This window comes from Hemitrygon akajei, chromosome 18, assembly GCF_048418815.1.
Source record: "Hemitrygon akajei chromosome 18, sHemAka1.3, whole genome shotgun sequence".
Classification (NCBI taxonomy): Eukaryota; Metazoa; Chordata; class Chondrichthyes; order Myliobatiformes; family Dasyatidae; genus Hemitrygon; species Hemitrygon akajei.
Window position 1 is genome coordinate 37,455,751 of NC_133141.1, and position 21,330 is coordinate 37,477,080.

The 21,330-nt window shown below is 42.2% G+C and overlaps 1 protein-coding gene across 1 annotated transcript; it reads right to left on the reverse strand.

The window, feature by feature from the left end:
* Positions 1-345: 345 nt before the first annotated feature.
* LOC140741572 (gasdermin-A-like) lies at positions 346-21,149 on the reverse strand. Its single transcript, XM_073071876.1, has 10 exons — positions 21,086-21,149; positions 11,688-11,899; positions 9,937-10,108; positions 8,924-9,077; positions 6,422-6,530; positions 5,281-5,343; positions 4,285-4,415; positions 2,311-2,485; positions 1,790-1,863; positions 346-875 (listed from the first exon to the last, which is right to left on the reverse strand). The coding sequence occupies exons 2-10, from the start codon at positions 11,896-11,898 to the stop codon at positions 657-659; spliced, it is 1,308 nt and encodes a 435-aa protein (XP_072927977.1). The 5' UTR covers position 11,899; positions 21,086-21,149; the 3' UTR covers positions 346-656.
* Positions 21,150-21,330: the final 181 nt, after the last annotated feature.

Below are 21,330 nucleotides of genomic sequence, written 5' to 3' on the forward strand. Positions count from 1 at the left end.
TATCAGCCATGATGGAATGGCCTAATTCTGCACCTTTGTCTTATGGCATATACAAAAGCAAATGTGATTAGGCAGTGATCTGTGCAGACAAATGGACATTTTAACAGTCACACACTTGAATAATAATGCACAAGGAAGATTGTTAAACAGCTCTATATTTAGACCAATAGAAACATAAGAGGCAACTTGGAGATGTGTTTATTAGACAATCATTAAAACCAAAAATTCAAGGCCAACAAGCAAGAGTGATGTATAGGCATTGGAAGGATGAAATAAAAAAAATTATACAAACATTGAAAATATTTTACAACAGTTAATTTATTAATAATAGGATAAAAAGTTACAGTCATGCTATGTAAATCAGTTGGTAATGATGAAAAAAGTCAGCAAATCAGGATTGTATAATTGAAATTCAAACAAACCAAATCAGAAATGTTGGTGGACTTGACTGTCTCCTTTTTATTCCTTTAATGTTTGGGACACTTCTGATCATTGGAGAAGGACTTAAAATAGATTTTAATACAGGAGTTCATGATGGTACTGATGAGAGACACACAGATGATTAAAGGCAATTTGGAAAAGCACAAAGGTCGGCTCTGAGCTCCTGTGAGAATAAGTACAAGATTTGGGTATTGGGTCCATTTTGATTCTGCTTCTCAATGGCTGCTTAGTGCATTTAGACAGCACAAGGCAATGGACAGTTCATAGAGACTCAGCTCCCTCTTCTTCTCGACCCTGTCTCTCTCCAGATGAAGTCCGATTTCATTCAGTATCTCTGCAGTTGTTCCAAACGCATCCTCTGTGAAATTTTCGGTCCCTACTTTTAGTACCTGGTCAACTTGGCCATGTTCTATATCATTAAAGATGGTGGTGAGCTTCAGAAATGCAACAAGATACAACAGTAAGTTGGATTTACATAGCATCATTAACAATGAAGCACCCTAAGGTGGTTAGGCAAAACGTTGTCAAACAAAATTTGAGAACAAGCCAAACGAGGACAAGTGCCATCATGGATGAACTTAAGGTTAAAGGAAAGGAGGAGTTTAGGAGGGGAATTACAGTTCTTTGGACCTTGGGAACCTAAGGTTTGAGCACCAGTGAGGGAGTGATTAAAGCAGAAATGCTGGAGGTTTGTGGCTGTTCAGTTTCAGATTCTGCTTTATTTATCACATGTTCATCAAAACATGGAGTGAAATGTATAAACAACCAACACACCCAAGGAAGTGCTGGGGGCAGCCTGCAAGTGTCACCACACATCCTAGCACAACGCAGCATGCCCACAATGCTCGCCAGGACACAAGAAAATGGAACTCAGCAGCAACAGTAAGACATCCCACTCTCCTCACTTCCACTCACACACATGGACAGTCCTTCAACTCCATGAAAGGTCTCCAGGCTTCAGCCCATCGCTATAAGCTTGCAGACGTTCTAGCGATGAGGAAAAGCAAGATCATAGGGGAAAATATGAAAGCTTCTTACCTTACCAGTGTTCTGATGGATGAAGGCTAGCATGCTAAAAGCCGCCTTCACCACCCTATCTATGTGTAACAGCACCTTCTGGGAGCCAAATACTTGTATGTCTATATCGCTTGGTTCTACAACACTTCCCAGGGCTCTACTGTTCACGTAAAACTCTAGCCTGCTTTGACTTCCAAAAATACAACACATCAGAATTTTCTGGAGTGATCGTTAGTTTCCATTCCTCAGCCTGCTTGCCCTAGCTGATCAAGATCAAATTGTAAATTTTGATAACGTGTGATAACTTGTGTGACATCAGCTGCCATCTTACCAGGGTGAATTGCTGAGACAGAATCTGCATCTTCAAACTTTTCATCAGCAGCTGCAACGTTGCTGGTGACAGATCTGAAATGAGAAAAATAGTTAGTACCTACTCTGGTGTCGGGAGTGGATCCCATGCATCCAGAGATATATACAAAATCTCTGGTGCGTGTGTGGGAAAGAGAAGTGCTGGATGAGAGGTTGCCAGAGGTGCCTTCCTTCAAATAAAGCACTAAGCACATTTGGACAGTTAAACATAAACAATATTGGTGCATAATTGTAGTCACGAGTTGTTTTCCCTCAGTGAACTCTTAATACCAATTCAGCAGTTCTGCTTTTATTTTCGAACTTGATTTATCATGGTATGATTTGAGGTAACGATCTGTGGGAGATCAGTCCAGGCCTCTGGTCTCAGAACATACTCATGACAGCACCACATGCAACTCCCGTACTCTCTTTGATGAAGACTCTGGTACATTCAGGGACAGTTCACTGTCTGGAAGGTTGATCTGCAACAGAACGACTCCCTACCTTCCAAAGCTGCCAAGAGAAAGGAGACGGCCTTAACAAGCTGGTCTTCAGTTGCATTCTTCAACTGCTCCTCACTCCAGATTGTCAGGAGATTTTCTCCAAGTTCCCTTCTACCTTCCTCCAGTTGGTTCAGTTCTGAGAGGTTATAGTCCATTCCAGCACAAGCATCGGAGAGCTGGGAATTGAAAGAAGGATAGTGAGGAAATGTGATTAACATCACAAAGTTTTGTTAATTAAACACAGCGTATACTGAGAAAGATCATCCCATGGCAATTCATGGAAGACAAAGCCCTCTCCTTCCTCCCACCCACACACATACACAGACAACCTGGCTGAAGATTTGAATTTATTGGATGCCAAAGAGGATCAGGACTGGGACTGATGGGGAACTGCCGAGCTCAGTTCCCAGATAACTCAAGAGTCATGAATCAGTGAAGGGGCAGAAGGAGTGACAAATCAGTCCCATTCAGGGAAAGCTCATTTGGGCCAAATGAGGGATGTAAATTCAGTGATGAATTGGAGAGAGAAGCTTCAGTTCTGTGTTTGACTCCATTGGGTGTGCGGTGACCACTGCCTATCTATTAAATTCTCCATCTTATGTTTACTCTGAACTGCCTGTGTTTTGAAAGGAGGAGTTTCACTTCTATGTTTAATAATCAGCTTGACTTGTAGAGACAGTGGTTGTGCTTTGAACTCAACTCAGTTAGGAAGGGAATGGAGAGACATCACCCAGGACTAATTACTACATTTAGAAATTACATGTGGGAAGATGTTTATGAAAGACACAGCTGATTCACTTGGTATTCTAGATTGACATCAAAATTCATCTACAGTCGAGAGGTTATATCAATTGCCGGTGTGCAGATGGAAATGTCCCGACCAGATTCATCAGATATCATACATTCCAAAGGATGGACATGTTAGTGTCGCCGTGCCTCTGGCACCACCATAGCATGCCCACAACGTACTAACCATAACCCGTTTATCTTTGGAGTGCAGGAGGAAACCGGAACACACAGATGGTCACGGGGAGAACGTACAAACTCCTGACAGACAGCAGTGGGAATTAAACCCAGACTGCTGGGACCGCAAAGCGTTATGCTAACCGCTACCCTACCATGCCTCTCGAGAGCAGTTGTGACCTGCATTTCACAGCCTTTACATATCCCAATGTTTATATTCACTCTCTGAAACTGTTTTCATTAATCTAGTAAACAACTTCTCCGTAAACACCAGATTCACCAGGGACCTCTGGTCTCCCTCTGTGCTGTCTACCTGCCTCCCCAACACTGCAAATTGAAGCTACTTTGTTTTCTCACTTTCTACCTTCTGATAGAGGGTCTTTCATCTGAGACGTTTATCTGGTTCTCTTTCCACAGAAACTACCTGACCTGTTGAGCATTTCCAAGATTCTCTGCACTAAGAGATTCTGCAGATGCTGGAAATCCAGTGTAACACACAAAATGCTGGAGGAACCCAGCAGGTCAAGCACCATCTATGGAAAGGAATAAAGAGCTGACATTAATGTCGACTCTTTAATCCTTTCCATAGATGCTGCCTGACATGCTGAGCTCCTCCAGTATTTTGTGTGTGCTAATCCAAGATTCTCTGTTTTTCATTTCCCGTTTCCAGCACTGGCAGTTTTTGATTTCCCGTTACAGCTGAGTTCAGCTCACATTTAAAAGCCTCACTTCTGTTGTTCTCTGGGTTTCTGCATGACCAGTGAAAAATCAACACCTTATCAAAGGGATATTGCAAGGAAACCCAATCCTGTCTACACACAAATTCCCTACTCATAGATTCTACACATGAAGCAACCCGATAGTGACTGGATGTATTTCCTAATATCCTCCCTATTCCCGTTTGTCTTGGGACAAATAAACCATTAATGAAAACCAGGAAAGGGATCAAATCTAATGTCAATCTTTCTTTTGTTACTTTCCCCCGATACCTGAGACAAAAACCTTCTCTTACCACGTCACTCAGAATAGAAAGCAGTTCGGAGTCTTCAATGATTTGACACACAAGGTCCAGGAGATGTTGCTTCAATCCATCATCAAGACATTGAAGTTCACCACAGATTCCAAACTCTTCTATTCCACCAACTGGAAGGAACAAATTATAATCAAAACTGGCAGATTAAAAGTGTGTGGAGAACCTATGCTCACCTGGTGTGGACATTTCTTTAAACACCCTGGTAGTTGTGTTGACTGCTTTGACATCCACGAGATTTAAATGGGCAATTTTCAAAAAAAAAAAGTCATGTTTTGCAAGACCAACAATTGAATCTCTGTCCTCGGGAGCAGAAAGAGAGATGCAACTGGGCACGCAAACACATTTTTCAGTGGTGTGTGAGAGCTCAGTAATAGAAGCTTTATTTCTCTGTGGGGTTAAGAAGTAGTATTGTTGTTTCATCCTTCCCCAGTGCTTTATGCAAATCCCATCCTTGAATAAAACTATTGCCAGGATTACTGAAAATATATATTACCTTTTATCTCATGAAGAGATTAAGGCAAGATTTTCGATAAGCAAATGAGATTTAGACTGAACAGATAAAGTAGTTTCACTGACACAAGAAACAATGAGGGAGCAAGACATCCTGAAGTCACATCTATGATTACCCAAAAGCCTGCTTTCCCTGTGTAAGAATACCCCAGAGAGCTTCTGTGCTGCCCATGTTCTCCGGCCAGATTTCCACCTGCACTACATCCCAAATATTTGCGTGGGGTGGGTGAATTTTTCACTGCAAATCACCTCTAGTGTGCCTGATTGAATGCTGGAATCTGTGGTAAATTGATTGATTGCAGGGAGAATGGGATTAATGTAGGATTACTGTAGATTGGTGGTCTGTGTGCTCAGTTGGCTGAAGGGCCTGATTCTCTGCTGTATTTCACAACTCTAATTCTGTTTCTATCAGAAACACAGCCTATCCTTTAAATAATCTCTATCTGACTGCAGCAGAGACTGTACCTTCAGTGCTGTCCGTGCTCATCCAAGACTCTGTCTGGCTCTGCTTTTTTGGGTTTGATAGACCTGAGAAGAAAAGAAAATGCAAACCATTCAACTTGTTATCATCGTGTGTTTACTCAATGGAGTTAAATGAAGGTTAAACGTATCATTTCCCAGATAATGGAGATAGGAGAGAAAACGAAACTTGTGAACCTTTACTGAGGTGAGACGGAACCTTGCTGAGCCTGTAAGCTCTACGATCAATCTTTGCCCATTGATGGTAACTGATCATGTTTGGAGCAAACTGGGACACTGGAATAGATCCTGGATTGTTCTGGCTGGAAAAAAAGTTATCCCAGTATTCCCGAAAAGCTTCCAATGTGAATGCATGGCTCCAGAGCACTCCTGTTGTATACACTCACAGTCTAGATTCACATCAACAAGTGGCCGCCTGGCTATTTCCCATATCATATTCCCTTTCCATGTGGAAGGAGGCTATTCAACCTCTCAAGTTTATTCTAGCTCACAGATCAATTCCATAACACAATATGCCTCCTTTCATCCTTGTTCTCTAACACCTCTTCCTGCATCTCTGACATCTTTCAACTTTGACCACACAATGGTCAATACTGTTTTTACCTTGTTCTAGAGGAACTGCTGACAGTTTTATTGTGCTAAACTCCCACAGATCACACCATCCCCCATATTATTATTCCTGCCCTTTCTTCATTTTTCTCTTCCCGTTAGAGGGGCCCCTTTAAGACTTAGGCTTGATTTGGTTCAATAACTTATTGCAAGACTTATTCTTTACTGCCTAATCCTTGAGTGTCTTAGAAAATTACTTTAAGCTCTGGCAACTTAGCTTCAGAATTAATGATTAAATACACACATCGCTGCTTAATAAAAAGGAAATGTGAAGACTTCTTTATTTGCCATTCCGTTAACTACTGCACATTTACAAACCAGTATTCTTAAATGGGGAGTGCCAGGTTCTGAAAACAGATCCAATAATAATGACAACTCGTAGTGTGGTGAAAGGAGAAACAAATCAAAAGGCCACCCTGAAGGGAAGGACTGGTACGGGGTTACCGAGGTGGCCCTTAGACAGGACCATGTCAGTATGGGGATAAAGGCAAAACGTTTCAGTTCTAAAATCACTTACATAGCGTGCCATCTTTAGTAACGGTGAGGTCCCATACTTTGAAGGCAAGGACTGAACCCTCAGGAATGCACTGTGTGCTTTCTGCCGCATAGTGATATTCTGCACCTGCCTAGAAAGGATGTTGCCATTAGATACAGAACAGGGGCGCGCACTCCAAAACTAACGAGGCACAAATCAGTGATTGGCACAACTGTTTGGAACCACGTTTTTACAATCTCTTCTGTAATCAACTTATTTCAGTGATCTATGTTCATTGCCGTCTCCTAGATTAGGTTCAATTTGGTCAAAGCAGAATTTTTCAGGCATTTCCCTCCGCTGGGGGCTTCAATCCGGTTTGTCACCTCTCCAAGGAAATTGTGTGGTGGCAAGGGGGATGGTCAGAATCCATACTTCCATCACAACTCACTGCTGCTCACACCTGTTTATGTTTCAATGTGCATCTACAACTCTATGAAATGCATTATCTGTATGAATGACCAACCCAAACTAAGGATATGCAAGTGTTGCCATGCATTCCAGTGCCAATAGAGCATGCCCACAATGCCCAACGGAGCAACACGGAACACAAGAAAGCAACAACTGCAAAAAAAAGCTACTTTCCTTCCTCCCACCCATCCACACCTCCCTGACTCTCAAATCATCCAACTGTAAAATTCAACTTCCAGTCCCAACCATCCCCTCCTCCTTCCACAGCTGCTTGATTTTATAGAACTCAGGCTTCTGCCCATCTACCTCCTCCCCTCGCTCTTCCATTCCGATTCTCCTTAAAACCCAACTTCTATAGAGTATTCAGCACAGAACCAGGCTCTTCAGCACATAAATGACGTCACAAAGAAGGCACCACACAGTCCCGACTTTCTTAGCTGTTTGTGCAGATTCAACGTGTCATCTAAGACTTTGTAGATGCCCAGTGGAGAGAATCCTGACTGGTTGCAGCGTGGCCTGGCACGGAACGGAATTAGAAAGGGTGGTGGATACAGCCTCATCCACCGCAGGCCGAGCCCTCCCCAGCGTTGTGGACATCGGCAAGGAGTGCTGCCACAAGAGAGTAGCATCCATCTAATAGGACGATGCTCTCTTCTTGCTGCAGCCATCAGGAAGGAGATGCAGGAGCTCTAGGTCACACACCACTAGGTTCAGGAACAGTTATTACCCTCCAGCCTCAGGATCCTAACTGCAACACTGAACTGATTCCACAACCTATGGACTCACTTTCAAGGGCTCTATAACTCGTGTTCTCAGTGTTCTTTATATATATTTGTTTATTCATTTGTTTGTTTTTTTATTTGTTTTTATTTGCGCAGTTTGCTTTTTGCACATTGGTTGTTTGTCACTGTCTGTGTGTAGTTCTCCATTGATTCCATTGTATTTCTCTGTTCCGCTGTGAATGCCCACAAGAAAATGAATCTCAGGCTAGTATATGGTGGCATAGATGTACTTTCATTACTTTGAACTTTGAACTTTGATCTGGTCGACACTGACCAAGATGCCTCATCCAAGCTAGTCCCATTTGCCAGTGTTTGGCTCATCACTTTCTATGTACCTGTCAAACTGTCTTATAAAAGTCATTATTGTACCTGCTTCAGCCACTTCCTCAGACAGCTTATTCCATATTAAGGCTTCCAAAACTGAAAATACGACTCCAAATGTGGCCTCACTAACATCTTGCACATCTGCTCCACCTTTGACCAAACTTTTGGACTCATCCTATATCTCCCAATGTCACTGCATTCTAAATTTTGTTCAATGCACTCCCACAAAGTGCATTCGTTACAAGTATTCCAATAATAAAATAGTGCAAAATAGGTTTGTGAACTGGATAATTGCTTCATATCTATAAGCATGTTTGAAAATAAAATCATACAGGGCAGAATTGGGCTATTCAGCCCATCAAGTCTGCTCTACAACTCCATTATGGCTGATTTATTTTCCCTCTCAACCCCATTCTCCCCATAATTTTGACACTCTTAGTCAAGAACTTATTAAACTCCACTTTAAATTTCCCCAATAAATTGGCTTCCGCAGCCTTCTGTTGCAATGAATTCCACAGATTCACTACCCTCTTGCTAAACAGATTCCTCTTCATCTCTGTTCCAAAGGTTCCACAGTCTCTCTATTCTGAGGCTGTGCCCTCTGGTCCTAGACTCCCTCATTACAGGAAATATCCTCTCCACACCCAGTCCATCTAGGCCTTTCAATATTCAATAAGTTTCAATAAGCTCCCCCCTCATTCTTGTAAATTCCAGTGAGTACAGGCCCAGAGGCACCAAACATTCCTGATACATTAACCCTTCCATTTGTAGGATAATTCTCATGAACCTCCCCTGGACCCTCTCCATTGCCAGTACATCTTTTCTTAGATACGGGGCTTAAATTTGCTCACAATAATACAAGTGCAGCCTTATAACGTCTCAACTTTGCGATCTGATTTTACCTGTTAAACTATGTTGCAAAAACCTCACAACAAATTCTTCAAGAAATAAACCAGCATTATCCTCCTACCGGGACAATGTCGAAGAGAGTCATGTTAAGTCCTAATTCTTTTTTGTTAGCTTTCTTCAGTGTGATGGGCTGTACACAAATTAATGTTTCAGTAACCACGCAGAGACGTCCTGAGTAATTCTTTTTGACGAACTCCCAAGAACGCCCAACTTTTCTGAAAAAAAAAGGAATTATGTACACGTATGATAGTGTAGCAGTTAGCATGATACCACTACAGTGCGGGACGTCCCGGAGTTCAATTCTGGCACCATTCTGTAAGGAGTCTCTGTACGTTCACTCCATGGAATGTGTGGGTTTCCTCACAGTGCTCTGGTTTCCTCCCACAGTCCAAAGACGTACCGTGTAGGATAATTGGTCACTGTAAATTGTCCTGCGATTAGTCTAGGGCTTAATCATGGCTGTGGGGTTGCTCTAAAGGCCAAAAGGGCCTACTCCGTGCAGGCACGAGAGACAACAGTTGCTGGAATCTAGCGTGTAACAATCAACTGATTGAAGAACTCAGCAGGTCAGGCAGCATCTGTGGAGGGAAACGGTCAGGTGAAGAGTTTTGATTTGAAACGTTGATTCTCCATCCGTTTGTCAATTACTATAAACAAGTACAAATTCTCAACTTTCTAATCTAATAGCATGCTAGAAATCCTGTTACCAAGTACTGTGCAACTAAAATTCACCAGTTCTTCATCTGAAGGGCATTAATTAGAAGTATTCCAACAATGAAATTGTGCGAACAGGATAATTGCTTCACATTGAAAAACATTTTCTAAAATTGGGATGACACAGTAGTGTATCTGTTAGAGTAACACTATTACAGCACCAGCAACCAAAGTTTGATTCCTGCTGGTGCTTGTAAGGAGTTTGTATGTGCTCCAGGTGACCACGTGGGTTTCCTCCCACATTGAGGTCCGGGCTAGAAGGTTAATTGGTCATTCTGAGCTGTGGGCTCATTGGAACGGATGCCTGTAAATCCACACATACATAAATAACCAAAAGTGACCAGGTCAGGTATACTTTACCGTGTTTCCAGGCTTTGCACTAGTTCTGGCACATCAACATAAACTTGCTTTATTCCCTTCAGCACAATGGTTTCACGCATCTTGTTTGCAATATGTGGATTGTTATTGACCAGTGCATATCCTTTCACATCTAATGACTCCGAAAACTGGAAGGACAAATCATTTTGCTGAGCTGCATCAAAATAAAGGAAACATCTGTTAGCACAAAACACAGAACAGGAGTTCCCATCTTTGACTCATTCAATATTTCTCCACAAAAGTGCAGCTCTATGCAGCAGCTGAGAGGATTAGGAGGTTCAATCCAATCTTTCACATAGTGTAAATGTTACAGGTACCAATAAAAGTAGTTCAACATATATTCCAGACTCTGCACATCAGGATCAAATAGCACGATCCCTGATTAAAGTTGGATCTTTGGGAGAGAAGTAAGCCATTCCACAGATAATGGATAAACCAATCACATCATGGGTCTTCAAACCAGAGATGAAAGCTCTGGGACACACAATGCCAGGGTAGAGTTAATTAGTCATTTTTTTTACTGCCCATTACGTTGCTGGTGTTTTAGGGCAGCAATGAAAGTCCTTCATCTCTGCCTGTTCACACAGATATAGAAGGATTCTTTATTGTTGTTTCCATAACAATTTTTTTTGACCAGTCAGGGTTGTTAGCCCTGAGCTGAACCCCAAAACTTGGAGGACCAGTGGACCTCTCTTAGTCTGGCCTCTACCCTTTGACCTGCTTGGATTGAGTGACCCTACCAAGAGCCAAAGCGCGAAGTCCTGACTTGAGCCAACATAGTTCTCCAGGTCATTGAGGCATGCAAGCCTCCAAACTCTATGACAAGTCTGTGGTCCTCTTGGAGGTAATTAGTCATACATTCATAGAATATAGAAGCAGGCCCTTCAGTCCAACACATATATTCTGGAGCCCACATTGGTACCAAGTCTCAATGTCTTAGCTGGTGTATTTCAATGATTCAAGCTGCCAAAGGGAAGCAAATGAGCACACATTTGCTGTTGGTTCCTTCCATGACCCATCTCATATTTAGGAAAATCTAGCACAGGTGTGATTTTAGAGATTTACCAATAAAGATAAAACACCTTTCTTGACCTCCACCATATTTTGCCGCTAATTAATATAATGAAAGAAAGAAAGGTTAGTTTTATTTGCCACACGTACATCGAAACATGCAGTGAGATGCATTTTTTTTGCATCAACGACCAACACAGTCTGAGGATGTGCTGGAGGCTGCCATGTGGCACCTAACCCGTGGATGTGGGAAGAAACTGGAGCACCTGGCGGAATCCCACACCGTCACGTACAAACTCCTCACGGACAGCGGCAGGAATCTTCTGGTTGCCGGTGCTGTAAAGCGTGATGTCAACTGCTACGTTGCCATACCATCCTATACAATACGTGGACACTGAACTAGTGTTCAGATTTGTGCACAGGAGGTTTCCAAAACAGTAAATAAATGTTGATCCAATGCATTGGATCTGATGTCAAAACATGGCACAATCATAAAATATTAATATATTTTAGTTTGGCAATGCTACAAAAGAGAAAACCCTGGATAGATTTGTAAACCAGGTCAAGAGCTTTAGCTGTAAGCCACTGCAACTTAGAGACAGCAGATTGGCCAAGAGGACTAATGCTGACGTTACACTGGGTGCTGTGTGTGCACATGAATGGATGGCTCAGGGATAGGACTTTGCGGTCAAAGAGTTTACACTTAACAAGAGGAAACCCACCTGTGGGTAAGCTGTCATCGTCAATCAGAATCTGCTTCAGCTTGAACTCCGTGCAACTGTACTTTGCCTTTCTCCAGAACGGGCCTCCCATTCTCCTGCAGACCAGGCACAGAGGTTTAAACTTCTCTGAGTCGTACACACTGGTCGCCGGGATCAGATCTCCTCCAGAATCAATCTGGTTTAGAAGTTGCTGTACAGCTTTTTTAAACATCCTTCAATGACAGAAAAATACATGCATTCAATAAACACAAGAAAGTCTGCAGATGCTGGAAATCCAAAGCAACATACACAAAATGCTGGAGGAACTCAGCAGATCAGGCAGCATCTATGGAAATGAATAAATAGTCAACATTTCTGGCTGAAGTCCTTCTTCAGGACTGAGAAGGAAGGGAGAAGATTCCAGAATAAAAAGGTGGGGGAGGGGAAAGAGGCTAGCTAGAAGGTGATAGGTGAAGGCAGGTGGGTAGGAAAGGTCAAGGGATGAAGAAGAAGGAACCTGATAGGAGAGGAGAGTGGACCGTAGGAGAAGGGGAAGGAGGAGGGGACCCAGGGGGAATAAATAGGCAGGTGAAAACTGGAAGGAAAAATTGACACTCATGCCATCAGGTTGAAGGTTATCTAGGTGGAATATAAGGTTCTTCTCCTCCATCCTGAGGGTGACCTCATCGTGGCACAAGAGAAGGACATGGACCGACATGTCCGAACAGGAATAGGAATCAGAATTTAAATGTTTGGCCATGGGAATTTCAGCTTGTGCAGATGGTGCAGAGGTGTCTGACGAAGCATTCCTCCAATTTATGACAGGCCTCACCAGTGTAGAGGAGGTTACATCAGGAGCACCGGACACAATAGACGACCCCAGCAGATTCACAGGTGAAGTGTTGCCTCACCTGGAAGGACTGTTTGGTGCCCTGAATGGAGGTGAGAGAGGTGAATGGGCAGGCGTAGCACTTAGGCAGCTTGCAGGGTTAAGTGCCAGAGGGACAAATGGACAAGGGAATCATGGAACAAACGATCCCTGTGAAAAATGGAGTGTGGGGGGAAGGTAGAGATATGTTTAGTGGTTGGATCCCTTTGGAGATGGTGGAAGTTGCAGAGGATAATGTGTTGGATGCGGAGACTGATGGGGTGGGTAAAGACAAAGGGAACTCCATCACTATTAAGGGGTGGGAAGATGGAGTGAGATCGGATGTTCAGGAAATGGAGGAGATGCGGATGAGGGTAGTATCCATAGTAGAGGGAGGGAAACCCTGTCCTTTGAAGAAGGAGGACATCTCTGATATCCTGAAACAAAAAAACATCCTGAGAGCAGGCGCGGTGGAGGTGAAAAGGGAATAGCATTTTTACAGGAGACAGGGTGGGAACAGGTATAGTCAGATAACGGTGGGAATCAGTAAGTCTATAAAAGTTGGTGGTTGACGGTTTGTCTCCAGAGATGAAGACAGAGAGATTGAGAAAGGGGAGGGAGGTGTCAGAGATGGACCAGGTGAATTTAAGGGGAGGGTGGAAGTTGGATGCAAAGTTGATAAAATTGATGAGCTCGGGATGGTGCATGAATCAACACCAAGAATGCAGTTGTCCATGTAGTGGAGGAAGAGTTGGGAGTACTACCAAGGAAGGCTTCATACATGGACTGTTCAACAGAGCCAGTGAAGAGGCAGGTATAGCTGGGGCCCATGAGAATGCCCATGGCTACACCCGTTTGGAGAAAGTGGGAGGAATCAAAGGAAAAGTTGTTCAGGGTGAGGACCAGTTCTGCCAGACAGAGGTGGGCGGTGATGGAGGGGGAATGGTTGGTTCTTTTATCAAGAAAGAAGCAGAGAACTTTAAGGCCTTCTTGAAGTGTGTAGGGGACTGAATATTCATAGTGAAGATGAGACGGTCAGGACCAGGGAACTGAAAGTTACTGAGGAGATTGAAAGCATGAAAAGTGTTGTGGACATAGGTGGGGAGGGACTGAACCACGGGGGAGAGAATGGAACTGAAACATGAGGACATGTGTTCAGTGGGGCAGGAGCAGACAGAAACCATAGGCCTACCCAAACAGTCTGGTTTGTGGATCATGGGTAGGAGATAGAAGTGAGCAGTGCGGGATAAAGGAACTATGAGTCTTGTGGCAATGGATGGGGGTTCTCCAGAGTAGGTAGGTGAGGTCAGAGACAATTTTTCTGATGGTCTGGAGAGGGGTCCTCTACGAGGAGTGGGTATGAGGAGATGGCTCCTAGCCTCAGCAAGGTAGAGGTCAGTGTGCCAGACTACAACAGCTCCCCCCTTATTTGTGAGTTTGATGGTAAGTTCTCTCTTTATCTCCCCTCCTACTCTACTGCACCCTCCTCTACCCCTCCTCCTCGTCTTCCTCTCTCACTCTGTCTTTCACTCATTCAGACACTGTATTATGCTGTTTGCAGATATGTAAATTGGCCACATGAGTGTGTAACATAATGATGTAATCAATCAACTGTTGCAGAGTTAATTGTTCCTCTCCAACTTCAATTTGACATGTTCTGAATTTCCCAGTGTCGTCTAGAGTTCACTTCATCTAGTATTCACCTACTCTATGACAGACCAAACCATAAAGCCATAAGCCATACAGGTATGAGCAGAATCCGGCTATATTATCTCTCCCACCTTCTCCTTTCTCCCCACGACCTTTGACACCCTCACTAAATCAAGAACCTATCAACCTCCAGTTTAAATACACACACACACACACACACACACAGAGTTTTGCAGTAATGGTTGTATATACTCTTGCATACATCCTCTGTTTCAAATTGCAAAGATTCGCAGTTGCTCCTTTCCTGGCTATTTTTATGCAGCCAAGGTGTCAAGTAAAGATTTATTTCTCAAAATTATAAACACACCTTTACAGAAGCCAGGGAAAATAAAGTCTGCTGTTGAGTTCTCCAAGAGAGTTATATTGCAAATTATTTTTGTGAGCAATGACAGTTCATACCATTCACAATTAAGAATAATATTCATTGCCAAAAAACCATTGTCTTCCCGATGACATTCCTCAGTTCCCCATATATTCCAAGTGTAGAGGCTATGGCACTGTCTGGATGTGATAAATTATTGGCTGCCAACCAGAATCAACACTTAGGCCAACACGGGGATGTCACGTGATGACGTAGGATCGAGACGTGGAAATCCAGCTCTCCCGTAAAAAACCAGTAAAATAATGTTTAAGTGAAGAAAAGTTAGTAAATACTTTTTTAAAATTACTTATTAACTACTCAGGATTGTCTTAAGATATGTCTTCTAAACAGAAGCAGAAGAAAACTACTACTTTGAAGACAACACAAGTTGGAAAAGAATCAAGGCCGGCTGCCATGAAAGAGCTTCGGGCTCAAGTGCATTTTACCCCCGGCGATATAGAACAGGAAACTACGGCAACCTCAACCGATTCCAAAAAAAAAGAGCAACAGGAATTGCGCATGCGTGAAGGAAGGGGCATGTGCAAACACGAGCAACCCAAACTACAAATCCCAGCTATGATCGGAACTGAAAGTGAAAGTGAATATGAGGTGGAATCAGATTCTCTGGATAAATCAGACGAAGAAGAAGAGACAAACAAAGAAGAGCAACAGGAAGAGGTTGGAGGTGATATTGGAGACATAAAAAAATCTTTGGTGCAAATAATGCATGAATTAAAAGCATTAAAAGTAATAAAAAAGATATTAAAAATATGAAGATTATGTTTGATAAAATGATGAAAAGACAGGACAAAATGGACAAGAAAATTAAAAACTTGGAAGAAACAATGGGAGACACCATTGATAGAGTGAATAAAATGGAAGATAATATTTCTGCCCGGACATCAGAAAGAAAATGGTTGTTGGAAAAAGTGGATGTACTTGAAAATTTTGGCAGACGAAATAATATTAAGATTGTTGGACTAAAAGAAGGTATAGAGGGAGAGGATCCAATAAATTTTTTTCAAAAATAGATTCCGGAAATTTTGGAAATGGAAGAAGGAACCCAGTTAATTGAAATTGAAAGGGCTCACAGAGCCTTAAGATCAAGACCTCAAGTTGATCAAAACCCACGATCAATCTTGATAAAATGCTTAAGATATCAAGATAAAGAAAAGATCCTGAAGGCGGCTGCCCAATGTGCCAGAAAGAGAAACAGGCCATTGATGATAGAAGGGAAAACAGTTCTTTTCTAACCTGATATAAGTTATGACCTTTTGAAGAGCAAGAAGGAATTTAACCCAGCGAAAAAAGTTTTATGGGAAAAGGGTTATAAATTTATATTGCACCACCCGGCAACCCTGATAATTTTTTTTGATGACGGAAAAAGAAGATCTTTTACTGATTATCGGAATGCGGAAGAACTTGCACAAGAACTCCCAAATATTCGCTAACCAGAGCCAAAGATTTAAAAGTGAAAAGGATTAAAGATGAAGACAAGGACAGTGAATGGAGTTGATGGATGTTTAAGGACAGAAGAATATTTAACTATATTCTTAATTATATGATACAGGGGGAGAAAGGTAAAAATTTGAGAAATATTAATCGAGAGTAGTGATATTGTTTTTTCTTCTCTTATATATACTTTTTTATGTTATGGGGGAGCTGGGGGAAACTTCGGATTGATTGCTACGGGATTCACGTGTGTAATCATGGCGATTGTCATCACCCATACAACGGAGGGGGGTAATTTTTTAAAAAAATTCACAACATTAGTAGGGGGGTATTTTGTTATTTTTTTCTTTATAATCTATTTTTCTTTATTCTTTCTTTCTTTGCCTGGACAACTGGGGGGGGGGGAGACACATAGCAACACGGAGAATTTTAAAAAGATTCCCAAGGTACTACGAAAGTTGAAAAGTTAGGTATTACTATAGACTGGACTAACCCTGTTAAAAATAATGACTAATTTACTGAATTAATAGACTTAATGGACCAGTGAAAAGAAAAATAATTTTAACATACATTAAGAAAATGAAAATAGATATAGCTTTTAGCTGCATTCCATTTGAAAAAATTACTTATAATTTAAGAGATAAATATGAAATATTTCTGAAAATTTGGCGCCCTTATTTACAAAAGATAGGATTAAATATATAGGTGCTCCGAAGATAAAATTTTTTGTTATTTGGGGAAAGAAATAAATATATATACTAAAGCTATTATGAACTCCGTGGAGCATGTGGGGATCTTCCGATATCCAGGCATTCTTTCTTTCTTTCTTTTTTTTCCTCTTTCTACAGGGATATGTTAGGGGGGAGGGGTTAAGGGGAGGGGGGAAGGGTTGATAATTTTTTTCCCCTTCTGTAACCTATTTGAAAATTCAATTAAAAAAATTTATTAAAAAAAACACTTAGGCCAACACAACAAATCTGAAGGCATAAATGTTGGCAATTACTGATGTAATGAGCAGCAAGCTGCAATGATAACTAAAATGATAAAAAGTTATTAATGCTTTCAAACTGACTTTAAACAAAGATCTAATCAATACAGTTGACATCCAGGGTGGCATGATGATGCTTGGCATTATTAAGCAACCGATATTAGCCACACCTTTATTTTGTAATTATGAAAGTATTATATACCAATTCCGTAAGACCATAAAACATGGGAGCAGAATTAGGCCATTTGGCCCATTGAGTCTGCTCCACCATTCCATCATGGCTGATTTATTAGTCCTCCCAACCCCAAACTCCTGCCTTCTCCCCACAGCCTTTGACACCCTTATTAAGCAAGAACCTATCAACCTCCACATTAAATATAATCAAAAATTTGGCCTCCGCAGCCATCTGTGTCTACAAATTCAACAGATTCACCACCCTCTGGCTAAATAAATTCCTCCTCATCTCTGTTCTGTTGGGATGTCCTTCTATTCTGAGGCTGTGCCCTCTGGTCCTACACTTCTCCTCTATAGGAAATATTTTCTCCACATCCACTCTATCCAGGTCTTTCAATATTCAATAGCTTTTAATGAGATCCTGGACCCTCATTCTTCTAAACGCCAGTGAGTACAGGCCTAGAGCTGTCAAATGCTCCTCATGTGTAAACCCTTTCATTCCCAGAATCAGTCTCATGAACTTCCTCTGGACTCTCTCCAATGCTAGCAGATCCTTTCTTAGGTAAGGGCCAAAAACTGCTCACAATACTCCAATTGCAGTCTGAACAAAGCCTCTGTTGCAGCCTTATGGAGGAGACTACATGCCACCATACCTATGTACACCTATGGCCCCATCATGTGTGTCTACCTCATACCACACATGCATTTTTGCATGTGAACATGTGCACATGTACTTACAGACATGCATACACATGCACTTAAACACACCCATTAAACTAAGTCATATGGTAACCCACACTGATGACTAAAGTGACAAAAATAAGCAATTCTTTTCATGCAGTGCTCTTCATGACTTTGGGATGTCTCAAAGGCAATCAAGCATTTTTAAAGTGTAGTGTCTGCTGTTTTACAGGAAACGAGGCAGCCAATTTGTGGACAATAAGATCCCACAAAGAGTAATGTAGTGATAGACAATGGGAGATTGATCATGCTTTGTGTAGTGTACACCTTGTGATTACCAATTATTGTATCCCCCAGATACACATAACGTTCTCTGGCAGCTTGTGCATTTAAGCCTTGTCAAGACTGTAAATCCCTTCAGTGATCGATGGCATTCATAAATGGTGGAAATACATGAAAATATCCGAGTCAGGTTTAATATCCCCAAAAATCAGTCAGGGTCTATCCAAACCAGAAACCCTGGATTAACAATTCTGTGCGAGGCAGAGCTTACATTGCTGGCAACCAACAGGAACTCGAGAAATACAGCTATGATCTGCACAAAGTCATCAACGTAGCAAAACGACAATACAGGGTAAAGATCCAGTCACAACCCTCCACCAACAACACACGCAGCTTATGGCAAGGTCTGCACACCATCGCAGACTTCAAAGCTAGGCGCAGTGGTGCTGCCAACATTGCTGCCTTTCTTGCAGATGAGCTAAATCTTTTTTTACCCTTGGTTTGATATCGCCAACACCGAGACCCTGAGGAGAGCTGCCGATGCGACCTGGACCTTGGTCATCTCTGAAGCTGAGGTACGCAGGTGTCTCCAATGAGTGGACAGTCGCAAAGCTGCGGGACTGGACGGCATCCCAGGGCGAGTACTCAGGATGTGTGCAGCACAACTGGCAGGTGTGTTTACTGACATTTTAAATTTCTCCCTCTCCCAGTGTAGAGTGCCCTCCTGCTTCAAATTATCCACCATTGTCTCTACCAAAAAAGACCAAGGTAACATGCCTGAACGACTGGCGTCCTGTTGCACTCACATCAATAACAAGCAACTGCTTTGAGAGGCTGGTCAAGGACTACATCTGTAGCTTGCTACCACCCACACTGGACCCCCTACAAATCACCTACCGACACAACCGATCGACAGATGACACAACAGCCACAGCTCTACATACCGTCCTTACACATCTGGAGAAGAAGGATGCTTATGTGAGAATCCTGTTCTTGGACTACAGCTCAGATTTCAACACCATAATTCCCTCCAGGTTCGACAAGAAGCTTAGAGACCTCAGCCTTCACCCTGCCTTGTGCAGCTGGATCCTAGACTTCCTGTCAGATCACTGGCAGATGGTAAGAGTGGGCTCCCTCACCTCTGCTCCTCTGACCTTCAACACAAGTGCCCCTCAAGGCTGTGTCCAAAGCCCCCTCCTTTACCCCCTGAATACCCATGACTGTATCGCCACCCACAGCTCCAATCTGCTAATTAAATTTGCTGATGACACTACACTGATTGACCTAATCTCAAATAATAATGAGGCAGCCTACAGAGAAGAAGTCATCACCCTGACACAGTGGTGTCAAGAAAACAACCTCTCCCTCAATGTCACAAAAACAAAGGAGCTGGTTGTGGATTACAGGAGGAATGGAGACAGGCTAACCCCTATTGACATCAATGGATCTGGGGTTGAGAGGGTGAACAGCTTTAAGTTCCTCAGCTTAAATATTACCAAGAATCTCACATGGTCTGTACATACCAGCTGTGTGGTGAGAAAAGCACAACAGCGCCTCTTTCACCTCAGACGGTTGAAGAAGTTTGGTATGAGCCCCAAATTCTAAAGAACTTTCTACACACAATTGAGAGCATCCTAACTGGCTGTATCACTGCCTGGTATGGGAACTGTACCTCCCTTAATCGCAGGACTCTGCGGAGAGTGGTGCAGACAGCCCAGCGCATCTGTAGATGTGAACTTCCCACTATTCAGGACATTTACAAAGACAGGTGTGTAAAAAGGGCTGGAAGGATCATTGGGGACCCGAGTCACCCCAACCACAAACTGTTCCAGCTGCTACCATCTGGGAAATGGTACCACAGCATAAAAGCCAGGACCGACAGATTCCGGGACAGCTTCTTCCACCAGGCCATCAGACTGATTAATTCATGCTGATACAATTGTATTTCTATGTTATATTGACTGTCCTGTTGTATATACTATTTATTATATATTACTAAAAATTGCACATTGCACATTTAGACGGAGACGTAAGGTAAAGATTTTTACTCCTCATGTACATGAAGAATGTAAGAAATAAAGTCAATTCAATTCAATTTATTTCAAATGTCTTGAAATTTGTAACTTTGCAGCAGGATAGTGCAATAATGATAATATAAAAAAACTGTGAATTACAGTATATTAGTTAAATTAAGTAGTGCACAGATTGTGGTTTTCCAGTTAGGAAATAATTAACGAACTTACAATTAGTCCTTAATTTTTAAAAAAGTATATTATTTAAAGGCACTGTGATGTAATATCTGAATTATTATAGCTGAGCATTCAATGTATGCTTAAATACTACTATGTTATGCCTTTTTCTTTGCACCATTTCTTTATTTTTGTAATTTAAATTGGAAGACAAAATCCGGTGATCGACAAGTCCTGGGTTAGTCAGAGGCCCAAGCTCTGCAAGTTCGCAAGTCTAGGGCAGGGGCTGGCAATTAGACATCAGATGTCTGCGAGTCTGGTGACAAGGACTGGAGACCCAGTGGCTGCCTGTCCTGGAGTTGGAAGCCTAGCTCTGTGTGTGTGTGAGGGTTGGTGGGTCAAGGGTGGGAAAAGAGCTTGATTTCCTGTTGTTTTGTTCAGTTACTGTTGCTGTTGTTCTGCTGAACATTGTGGCCATGCTACGTTGGCGCCAGAAGGTGAGGTGACACCTGCCCAGCACCTTTCATGAAAACAATGCATTTCATTGTACCTTTCAATATACATGTCATAAATAAATCTGAATCTGAATCTTTTGTAACTTTATGTCTTTGCACTTGAACTGCTGCTTGCAAACCAAAATGATCCTAATTCTGACAAATAAAAGCAATATAAATTTAAACAAAGCTGAATGATAAACCACTGAACTCCACTCACCTTTCTCCTGAGATCAATGATCCAACAAAACCAGAGATCCTCCAGTGAACAATCTCAACACTATCTGTTGTGGTACAGGCAGGAAGATTTTATTGAGTGAATTGTGCGAGTTTGCAGAGATAACCTGGAGCTCACAGCCTTGCTATTTGGGTCCCACTCCCTCCCCAAACAATGTGAATGATAAGATATACTTAGCCACCTGCAATTAAGGTTATATATATTGCAAAATAAGGGACAAATTCCAG